This window comes from Onychostoma macrolepis, chromosome 04 (assembly GCF_012432095.1).
Source record: "Onychostoma macrolepis isolate SWU-2019 chromosome 04, ASM1243209v1, whole genome shotgun sequence".
NCBI classification, from domain to species: domain Eukaryota; kingdom Metazoa; phylum Chordata; class Actinopteri; order Cypriniformes; family Cyprinidae; genus Onychostoma; species Onychostoma macrolepis.
The window spans coordinates 9,911,984-9,924,419 of NC_081158.1; the positions used below are offsets into that span (position 1 = coordinate 9,911,984).

The 12,436-nt window shown below is 37.7% G+C and overlaps 1 protein-coding gene across 1 annotated transcript; it reads left to right on the top strand.

Annotated features, from left to right (window-relative positions):
• Positions 1 to 1,142: 1,142 nt before the first annotated feature.
• On the top strand, positions 1,143 to 12,082 carry LOC131538724 (zinc finger protein ZFP2-like). The gene is made up of 2 exons (XM_058772790.1): positions 1,143 to 1,767; positions 10,216 to 12,082. Exons 1-2 carry the CDS (start codon positions 1,395 to 1,397, stop codon positions 11,517 to 11,519), a joined length of 1,677 nt encoding a protein of 558 aa, XP_058628773.1. The 5' UTR covers positions 1,143 to 1,394; the 3' UTR covers positions 11,520 to 12,082.
• Positions 12,083 to 12,436: the final 354 nt, after the last annotated feature.

Consider the following 12,436-nt stretch of genomic DNA (forward strand, 5'->3'; position numbering starts at 1 on the left):
AGATAAGCAGGGATCCAAGATAAATGGAACAATTATTGACCCCAAAAATATATATTATAAAAGAAAATAATAATAGTAATAACAACAAACTGAAAGTCTTATTACAAGAGCCGTCACACAGTAGAGAAATATGTAAAAATGAACTATCTTCCAGTATGGAGGGAGTGTACGTTTCCATATATCCAAGGAGAGAACCCCAAATTTGATAAAAGTTCTTGGAAGAACCCCTCAGCGAATATCTAATTCTTTCCAGTTTGATGAAATGAAAAACATCATGAATCCACAAGGAGTGAGTAGGTGGAGCAGATGACTTCCAATGCAGTAAAATCCGGCGTCTGGCCAGGAGGGACGTGTCTATTGTTTTTTTAAGCAGGGTTGTATAAGCGGCATAGAAGTGATCTGTCTGGATGCCTAATAATAATAATAATAACATATCTTGTTGTATCTATTGTTTAATAAAAAATAGTCTGAGCACATCAACATTCATATGTAAGATTAAATAGGATTAACTCTGTCCATTAATGTATGATTACAGTACCCAGATTTTACATTTCTTCAGCACCAAATAAAAATGACTTTAACAGAAAGTTATGGCTCTTGGGTCTCACAGCTTCTTGTAAAATTGGATGGGATATAAAGCAATATCCTCTTTAGTAATTCTCTTCACCACAGAATCTAATGTTAGACACTGCAAAATGCAATATCAATTTTAAGTTGAATCCTCAAAAGCAGCATTTCAGAAACATCTTCAAAATATCTTATTTTGTGGATATGAATTCACAGTCATTCAACTGTTTAAGATCCAGATATTTAGACAGACACATAACCCAAGGATGTTTTCATGCATAACCTGTTTAATATTTTGGATTTAGTTAATTTTTTCATAAGGCTACATATTATCACGTTTTCATTTATCTTAATTTCCATGTATTTCTTGTGATTTTCAATGAAATATTTGACTAATAAATTCGCTCGTTTTTCTCTAAACCTCAAGATTGTTGATGCTGATCAAATACCACGCGAGTAATTTTAATTATGCAGATCGGCTTTTTTAAAGGAAAACAAAACAGCGCACCTTATAGACGCAGTAAGTAATTATTCCCCGTATTATCTGCCTCCTCGCGCCGCTTCACTCCAGTCCAGCGGGTGGCGCTAAAACACTCGCGTTTGTTTGACAAACACCATTAAACCTCAGAGGAAGAAGTTCAGTTTCACCGCGCTCTGGTTTGTTTTGTTGTGTTGCTTTTTTAATACAATCTGTTAGAAATGTTGTTTCTGTGAATATACAGATACAGCTTTGGAACCTGTTCAATAAATACCTGTATTCTCATCCTCACAATCGTGAGTAAGTTTTGAAGCAAGCAGAAATATCTGGAGGAGTATCAGCTTTGAAAATGGTGTTTGTTAAAGAGGAGAGTGAGGAGAACATGATTGAACCAGAACCCTGCAGAATAAAACAGGAACCAGAACCCTGCAGAATAAAACAGGAACCAGAACCCTGCAGAATAAAACAGGAACCAGAACCCTGCAGAATAAAACAGGAACCAGAACCCTGCAGAATAAAAAAGGAGGAACCAGAACCCTGCAGAATAAACCACGAGGAACCAGAACCAGAACCCTGCAGAATAAACCACGAGGAACCAGAACCGTGCAGAATAAAACAGGAGGAACCAGAACCCTGCAGTATAAAACAGGAGGAACCAGAAACCTGGAGAATAAAACAGGAGGAACCAGAAACCTGGAGAATAAAACAGGAGGAACCAGGAGGTTGGTGTTTATTCTTCATTCATCTTTAATAACTGTTTGTGGTACATTAGGCTTACAAAGCTTTAACCCTCTGGGGTCTGACTTTATATATATTAAAAACATATTAATGGCTAAAGTCTGATTAAACTATAATCAGCACAAACTGTGCAACAATAATACATGAGTAGCATGTGTTTTTGAGAAAACAACATTTATGTGTGGTTAGTGAAAAAGTTTTTAAGTTACTGAAATAAGGCCATGATACACACACAGAGCATTTGTTCACAAGACCTTTGAGAACTGGATGTGGTAGACTAGAGTTAATGCCACAAAAATGATGTGAAAATCATTCTGCTCACTCATTCACAGAAAACAATATTATGATGTTATGATAAATGTTATTTTGAAGAATGTGTGTAACCAAACAGTTGAACAGACTTCCATAGTATTTTTTTCCTACAATCAAATGTGGACCAGCTACTGTTTGGTTACCCACATTCTTCAAAATATCTTCTTTTGTGTTCAGCACAAGATATTAAAGGGTTAGTTCACCCAAAAATGCAAATTAGCCCATGTTTTACTCGCCCTCAAAGCATCCTAGGTGTATATGAATTTCTTCTTTCAGAAAATTCCAATCAAAGTTATATTAAAAATTATCCTGGCTCTTCCAAGCTTTAGAATGGGAGTAGGTGGGTGTTTTTGTTCAACAGTCCAAAAGTAGTAGGGCTGTGACGGTGGCAGATTTTTACCACCGCGGTGGTAATGGACTAACTACCATTGGTGGCGTGGTGTTGTTATATAATTTCTATTAATTATATATATAATTTCTAAATAAAATGCATATATGAATGCAAATATATATATACAGCCGCTCCAAAGTTTGGGATCTGTAAGATTTTTAATGTTTTTTTTTTTAAAGAAGTTTCTTCTGCTCATCAAGGCTGTGTCTATTTGATCAAAAATACAGAAAAAAAGGTATTTTGTGAAATATTATTGCAATTTAAAATGTTTTCTATTTTAATATATTTTAAAATATAATTTATTTCTGTGATCAAAGCTAAATTTTCAGCATCGTTACTCCAGTCTTCAGTGTCACATGATCCTTCAGAAATCATTCTTATATGCTGATTTATTATGAGTGTTGAAACTGTTGTGCTACTTAAAAAAAAAAATTTTTGGGGACCTGTGATGTATTTTTTTTTTTTAGGATTTTCTGATTAATAAAAATTTAAATGAACAGTATTTATTTACAAAAGAAATTGTTACAATATACAATCCCAGATAGCATGCAGATGTGGGCCACTTAAGGCAATGATACAGCACTGCTGGCCTTCTTATGGCCCGTACAAAATGGATATAAGCCTGAAGTGGCCCACATGTAAAACAGCAAAAATTGCCCAAATGTATCAAATCACATGTGGGCCTCTGTAGGCAAATATGTGGTGTTCACAGCAATGTGTAATCAGAATGTGACCCTAAAGTGGCCCAAGTGGTAAATAGTAAATATGGCCCAAATAGTGCCAACCAAATGTGGCACAATTGACAAAAGCTGATCAGGGTGTAAACCAAATGTGGTCCACATATGTTTCAACAAATGTGGCCCAGTTATCCTCAAACATATTTGGGCCAGTTTTGGCAAAGATATGGCAGTGAGTACTGGCTAATGTGGCTGTGAGCCTAAAGTGGCCCGCACATGATGCCACAAATGTGGCCCAGTTATCCAAAACCGTATCTGGGCCAGTTTTGGCAAAGATATGGCATGGTAAACACTGGCTAATGTGGCTGTGAGCCTAAAGTGGCCCTTATATGATGCCGCAAATGTGGCCCAGTTATCCTCAAGCATATTTGGGCCAGTTTTGGCAACGATATGGCACAGTGAGCACTGGCTAATGTGGCTGTGAGCCTAAAGTGGCCCACATATGATGCCACAAATGTGGCCCAGTTATCCTAAAACATATTTGGGCCAGTTTTGGCACAGATATGGCACAGTGAGCTCTGGCTAATATGGCTGTGAGCCTAACTTGTCCCACATTTGACATGACAAATATGCCCCATATATTATAAAACAGATGAGGGCCACTTCTGGTTTGGTTGAAATGGAAGTTTGAAATTGTAAATATGGCTTAATAGAATTTGGCTACTTTTAGTAGGATGCAACACAGTTAGCTGATGCAGGATGATCTGGATATGAGTCTTAAGAAAGCTACATACCCACCCAGACAGCAACCAGTGTCGGGCCAGATCTTTTAATGGAAGTTTTTTATATGTGTGCAGCATAAAAACAGAAGTGCACTATAATGATAGCTCTAACTGTCAAGGTTTCTGTTAATTTGGACTTTGTTTTCCTTTTGCACCGTTTCCCTTGTTGTGTTGATTGTATTATTCTGTTCAGGTGTGCCTAGTTAATTATCCTTGTTTGGTCTGAGTACTCAAGTTCCTGTATGTTCACCTTGAGTTTGTTTGGTCTTACGTCTACATGCCTTAAATGTTACTGTGCTACATTGTGTTTGGATTTACCCTTGTTGGATTAAAGACAGGATATGTAATAGTGATGCAAAGTCCGATTCATTTCCACAAACCGGTTCTTTTCAGACAGATCGGCTCATTGAACCGGTTCAAAAAGCCGATTCATCAGTTCCTGACGTCATGAAGCAATAACATCTCTACGCATTTCTTTTCTAACAGCTCAGTGCCATGTTGTATTAACGAAAAATTCAAATAAGTCATTTGTGTCAACACATAATGAAACATTCAAAAAATAAAAGTTATTTGTGTGAAAGCATATTGCTGATTATTGACACATAATTCACTTTAGTTAATGGTGTTTGTGGTCACAGTTTCATTCGATCGCGGATCCTTTTTGTCAGATATGACTGACATGCAGTTTTACTGCAGGGCTATTGAGGCCACACACCCTACATGGACTGTGCTTTCCTTCATAACATGCACAGATCATTTCTTAAATCTTGTACACAAAATACCAAAAAGTCCATTTTGGTAATATTCATGTAAATTACATGAATATTACAAAAAAATATGTTTTAGACTTCCTTGTGCTGTGTGTAATATACTATGCAATTAAATTAGGCTATACCATTGTAATAACAAATACACTGACTGAACAAACACTTAGGTGAGATAATAATAAAACAAAAGTCTAAAAATGACCCTCCCCACACACAATCCCCTCTAGTCACCTAAAGGCCTTTCCACACTGAGCGCGATGCGGAAAAGCGAGGCGAATCGCCGACGAACGGTGCTTTCACACTGAGCGCGAAACGAATGATTGCCTTCTGCTAATTCACACCTGCACGCTAGGTGGTGCCGACCAGCAATGCATTTTTCCTCAGATATGGATTTAACATCGTCCGCTGCTCAATATACAGCATTAAATTGGTTCTACACCAGAAACACAAACTATCTATAATGCTTACAAGAATAGGCTACATCTTAAAATATAAATAGAAGTACAATTAGCATCAAGCTACACTTGAAAATGTATGTAATTATTAATGTATTTGCTTACCCACTTTAAACCTTCATCGAGTGCTTGTAATAACTTCCGATTGTGATCTATAGTTGATAGACAAGTTTTGATTCAATAATAAGCAGACACATGCACTCTTTGTATGTTTAATAATGCTACACTGCTAATATTTGTCATAAACATCCTTTATTGCTATAAAAATACCATGAGCTGCACAGAAAATATATCGTCATAATCATGACTATTTGCTTTCATATTTCATGTGTAAAAAAATGTTTCACTTAATTTTATTTTTTATTTTTTTAATACGGAAGATCTAGAGAGTGAACGTGATCTGACTCAACACTTGCGCACGTGGAAGAAAACGGACGGTGCTCTACAGATCACATAATTCAGTGGAGAATTAATAGAAATGTTATTCTGTATAAAAAAACTTGTGAGAAATCTGTGCTCAAATACCAACGATAACAAGAACTCAGCATCCACTCTCTTATCCTGGATACTCTTTTTCGTTGTTTGTTTACACTGGTTTTCGAAACATTCTCACCCTTTTGTGCAACAGCAGCTGCTCCGGTCACGTGATCCTAGCTCAAATCTTATTGGATGGCCCGTGTTTTCGTTTTTTGAAACGGAAAAGATTCGTTGGACAATTGCAAAAAAAAAAAAAAACATTTGCGTTTTCGGTGTGCGAATGTTCGCAGTCTGTGTGGAAGCATCCTAGAGGTCTGCTACTCGATGGGTCCCGAAATACTTTCGGGTTTTGTGTCGGGTTCGGGTTAATGTTTAATGAATAGCTTCGGGCTCGGGTTTGTAGCTAAACTAAAACTATATACAGTTGGCTACGCACATATTATTGCACACAGATAGAGATCGCGCAGCGAACACACAGCACGGAAACTTTTATTAGTAAAATAGCTTCGATAGGCTACTCGCAACGTTATTTCTCTGCAATGAGGGGGTAAAATCGCTGTTTTTGAAGTAACTAAGCCTTATTGCTTGTAGAGAGAGACGCGCAGACGCAGGTTCACGCACGCAACTTTCATCCCTCTCTCCCGCTAATTCAAATAAATGATTAATTAATTCAAATAAACGCGATCTTACTACACTACATCTCTGTGTCTGATTTAAAGCAGGCCGAATGCTAACGAGCCTTAACTGACGAAAATGACCATAATTTGCACGGTGGAAGAATTATCGTCTTGTCGTATACAACCATTCAAAAATTCGGCAGAATTTATGTGACCGCTGCACCTGATGTTCATAAACTTTCATAACTGGTAGGCCTAAGTGTTTTTTTCTTTTGCCTCGTGAAGTGGCCGAGCCTTGATGAATCTGTTTCTTGACATGTATTTGCTTACTGACCGTTGCATGCAATCGTGAAATACAGCATCCTTTTTTTTTTTTTTTAAATTGGCTATTCGTTGTGAAAAAAAAAAAAGATTTCGGGCTCTAAATTTAACTGTGCCGCTCGGGTCGGGTCAGGTCAGACGATGTCGGGCACGGGCCTGGTTCGGGCTTCAATTTAAAGCCCGTGCAGACCTCTAAAGCATCCATAGAAATCTATTGTTTTATTCCAGCGCTTCAAGTAGCCTACAATGCTAGCTGTGCACAAAGGCTGTTTCTATAAAGTGGGGCAATTCCAACTTTGCAAGGACAGTCTTGCGCTTCTGACTCACAGCCTGTAAGTATGTTTTCATATTTAAAGAATTTGCCACTGACTACTCAAATGCGAGTTTTGAGCAGTAGCGCTTGTTGTTTACTGTTTCTCTGATCACAAATGCAGACATGGTAATGTTTACGCGGCGTGATGCAACGCGTCACGTATAAAGACAGTATAAGTCATTATAATCAGTAATTATGTCCCCACTGGATGCAACAAATGCCTCGTTTATAATGGGTTTTATTGTTTTTGTCTCGTCGTGCCAGGACACGCCATTACAATACAGTAAGGGGCGTAACATTTCCGTCACACGCTTGAGGTATTCGGCCAATCACAACGCACTGGATAGCTGGCCAATCAGAGCACACCTCGCTTCTCAGAACAATGAGCTTTGTAAAAAATCGATGCGTTTCAGAAAGGTGGAGCATAGAGGAGCAACAATAATGTACAGTATGTGCAAAATAATGTGTATTTTTAACCTTAAACCACATTGCATTACACCAAATACACAAAATAATGTTCTTTTTAGCAACGTCATATGACCCCTTTAATGACAGAATTTTCATTTTCAGGTGAACTAACCCTTTAAGCTATAACCGATTGTATTTATGTGAGATACTCTACACACGATAGACATTTGGACTGCTTTGTGTGTATTTGAGCACTGAGAACTGATCGCGCGTTACATGAGAACTGAAGAACATCTGGTCACCCAATCCCTAACGCTTCGGGTGCTGAGGCCATTGTTTCAGATCGCTAGTTTGCATTTTGGTAGCCTATTCGTCCACTGCGGCTGCCATACTGAGACAAGCCCTGAAACAAACCCTGAAACGCCCCTTATCCGATTGCAATCTAATGACAGGGACACTTGCTTGTCGTGCCACACAGCAGCCACGATAGCACTGTAACTGATATGGGCTTATATTTTATTTATTTAAACATGTTATATCAGGAAATATTTCGATTCTCAAATATGTGTAAGTAAATGCGCTTTCCACCTTTTATAGATTATTTGACCAATTTATTAACTACACATAAAAACCTATCTTTTTGCCAGATAGATACCAGATATGGCTGTCATGTCATAAAATATTTTTAATATCTTAATTTAACAATATTGTAAGTTACTAATTATAACACTTTCATTTTACAGAGAGTAAAGAATGTTTATATTATCAAACAACATTTTCATTCAGTCTAGCCAGAGTTCAGGCACTCTCAAAAACTCCCATTAAAATCACTGAAGCTGTTTACAGTGAAATGAATATCTTACTTGCACTTTGTTTCTGATGAGAGAATTTGCCTGATAATTCAGTCAGCGAGCAAGTGAATAAAATATCGCATTTCAACGATGACTCATCTGAATGACTCTGATTTGTCATTGCATTCATAAGCTCAACAGAATCGTGTGTGATTGGTTATAATGCAACGCTGTTCAAACGCATCTGTCTCTGGCTCAGCGCCAGCCAGCGAACGAAGATTTGAATTTAGCAGCTGATGCTGTGCCACACTGAATGTTCTAATCACATTGGTGTGATCGTATCAAATATAAAAAAATATTATTCGGCTATTTTTTTGTCTTTTGGAAGCTGCATTCAAAATCCACTAGGCTCAGAAATCTGAGGGGGCACGTGCACGACTCAGTTTTCCTCTGTTCCAGTCCTTGTTTATTTCACTCCATAACACAAAGGCATTGTAGGCGCTCACATCAATGATGTTGAAGAAAATGACAAGGGGCCAACGGACAGTCATGTGTCAGCAGCTATAGGTGGCTGTGACCTTGTCTAAATTATCAACATCTCCCTTTGTCTCATTGTGGTCCGGGACCATTTTTAGTTTTCTGTCTTCTCTGGTGCTCAGACCAGCATCTTTGCATAGTGCTCATTAGCAGGACATTTTTCCCTTCCTTGGGGCAGTAGGAGACGACAGTGGCTTTTTCAGTGAAGGCAAACTTTGAAGATGTTACCTTTCTGTTCTTCATCACAAAAAGCTCAAGAGGGAAGCGTAGGCTTATTTTTTTCTCACTGTCCCCAACATGGTAACCTTCCTTTTTTAGCAGTTCCTCGCTCAGGTCATACGATGTGAAAAAATGTAATGTTATGGCCATTTAGTCCCTCAGCCATGTGTAGTACCACCCTCATGCCCTGATTTTTTTTCAGGTGCTTCTCTGGGGAATTTACCAGTGTACATCTGCATGTTCCAGGCATAGCTGGACTGTGTATCTCATGCAGCCCATATTTTTATGCCATATTTGGCTGGTTTGCTTGGCATGTATTGTCTGAAGCGGCCAGAAAATGGAACCAGACATTCATCCACAGTGATGTGGGGGCCTGGATCGTAAAGAAAGTGCAATTTCTGGACCAATGTAAGCTTGCAAGTCAGTCACATCAAAGTCTTTCCAACTGTCCCCATACACCCGACTCCCCTGTAAGTTTGTCATTTGAAGTATATCCTTTTCAATCGATGGTATAAGGAAAAGCTGAAATGTTGATTTTTATATCTTGGAAATGGCTGACTGCATATGGGCCCTGGAACCATTTTGATGACATTAGCAGGCACTAAATCTACCCTGTCGTTCAAGTGGGAGTGGGACCATAATAGCTTTCCATTTTTGGAAGGTAATGTGTCTGCTGATGGTTGAGAGACAACAGGAGGGTCAACACTAGGAGTCTCGTTTCTCATATGAGGAGGATGCCTCATAATCAGGGTCTGCCTCATAATCAGGGTCCACCTCAAGATTATCGTCTGTCTGAGGCACATTCTCCTCTGTCACTTTCACTGTCAAAAAACAGATAAAATCTCATTGACCGAAAACCTTTGTTTAGAGGCCATTTTCAATTGAGAGAGAGTATAAGAAAGCTTTTATATGTTTGCTCTTCCCCTGTAAACTATGTGAATTATGTTTTCCCCTTCCCCATGGCATGGGAAATATCAAAGTTCTCGTGAGAATTAGGATTCCCCCTACCTCCATGTCATGTGAACTATCAGTGGTTCTTGCAATACTGCAGGTTTGGTTATGTTAGGATTTTTGAATATTATATTTAATGTATAAAATGATAGTGAATATTATAAAATTATAGCATGTTGTAGTGACCTCTTTCACAAGGATATCACAATATCTCAAAGACCCTGGGGTCAAATTGACCCCAAAGAACACAGATTCTAGAAAATGTGTAGAGGACAGTGAAAAAATAACATCATTTTAATTCTATGTTTACAATGTATTTACAGACGTTAAAGATTGAATGGGATCACTTTTATGTTCACATTTCTCAGCTTTTAACAAGTCACCAAAAATGAACTATTTTTACTTTTATTTCAGAGTTCATTGAAGAAAAAGAGGAGAATGAAGAATCAAGTGAAGTTGAGGAGAAAAATCATGTCAAAACTGGAGGAAAACCTTTGAGTTGCTCTCAAACCAAACAGAAAGATTTAAAGAAAAGAAGAGCTACGGAATCTTTCACCTGCACTCAGTGTGGAAAGAGTTTCACACACAAAACAAGTTTTGCGCGTCACATGAGAATTCATACGGGAGAGAAACCATTCACTTGTGATCAATGTGGAAAGAGTTTCACACACAAAACAAGTTTTGAGTGTCACATGAGAGTTCATACTGGAGAGAAACCATTCACTTGTGATCAATGTGGAAAGAGTTTCACACAATCAGCACACCTTAAGGTACACATGAACGTCCACACTAGAGAGAAGCAGCACGCATGTGATCAATGCGGTAAAATGTTTTTATGGGCTTCAGTTCTGAAGAAACACTTGAAAGTTCATGCAAAGAAGCCACATTCATGCCATTTGTGTGGTGAGAGTTTTTTGCGTTTACAAAATTTGAAAGTACATCAGAAAATACACACTGCTGTGGAAGAGTACATGTGCTTTGAGTGTGAAAAGACTTTTAGTTCAGTGACCTGTTTAAAATTGCATGAGAGGATACACACTGGAGAGAAACCTTATCAGTGTTCACACTGTGACAAGAGATTCATTCAGTCAACACATCTGAAAACACATGAGAGGATACACACTGGAGAGAAACCTTATAAGTGTTCACACTGTGACAAGAGATTCAATCATTCAGCACATCTGAAAACACATGAGAGGATCCACACTGGAGAGAAACCTTATCAGTGTTCACACTGTGGCAAGAGATTCAATCATTCAACACATCTGAAAACACATGAGAGGATCCACACTGGAGAGAAACCTTATAAGTGTTCACACTGTGACAAGAGATTCAAAAAGTCAGGAGACCTGAAAACACATGAGAGGATCCACACTGGAGAGAAACTTTATAAGTGTTCTCACTGTGACAAGAGATTCAATCAGTTACCAAATCTGAAAACACATGAGAGGATCCACACTGGAGAGAAACCTTATAAGTGTTCTCACTGTGACAAGAGATTCAATCAGTCAACAAATCTGAAAAAACATGAGAGGATCCACACTGGAGAGAAACTTTATAAGTGTTCTCACTGTGACAAGAGATTCAATCAATTACCAAATCTGAAAAAACATGAAAGGATCCACACTGGAGAGAAACTGTATCACGGCACTGCAGGTGGGAAGCGTTTAATTCAGTCATCTGGTATACACAGTCATACAAAAAAACAATCAGAGTAAGACCCCGTACACACGGAGATGCGTTTAGCTGTATATGTAAATATTTTGTATCATATCGGCATTTCGTCCAGATGGATCCAGCATTTTGGGAGCCTCAAACTGCTAGTTTTTGAAATCGCGTCCCAGAGTGGATAAATCTGAAAAAAACAACACCTTTGCATTTTGTGTGTACAGCCAGTCAACTTTTTTTTTTTTCTTGAAATTTTGTGACTTTTCCTCATTTAGGGTCATGAACATGCATGCAAAGTTTCAACACGCTCATGTGTTTTGACATGTCCAAAAAATATTTTTTGTTACGTTCGTACTGTTCCTGGGTCAATTTGACCCACCTATTGGGTCTACACCTACAGACCCAAAATGATACAATTTCTTGGTTTTATTTTGTTATTTTAGTTTTTCACTATCCTATGAAGCAAAAAAGTAGCTTTTCCCCACTCATTTCAATACAGAAAAAATATTTTGTCCGCCAAAGTGGTACTTATTTTTTTAATCTATCTGAAATACTATTAAACCCATGTTGTTTTTCTTGAAATTTTGTCACTTTTCCTCATTTAGGGTCATGAACATGCATACAGTTTCAACACACTGTGTTGTGAAATGTACATAGAGAAATTGTTATAAAACATGAATACTTTGGAGCACGGACTTAAGATTGGTATTTTTTAAAGATGAAACATCACAGGTTATTGTAGAAGTAAAAAACAGTTATAAAATAAAATTTATAAAAATGTATAGAAGTTTAAATGTATGAAAATGTAAAATATAAAAATATATATTTTTATATTTTTTTATAAAATATCAATTTTACAAAACATGTTTACCACCAAATCTTCAAGAAAATCAAAGCCAATCATCTGAGCAAGTTTTGTGCCAAATTTGAAGTTGATATCTCAAAAAATGAACTTTTAAGTACGATT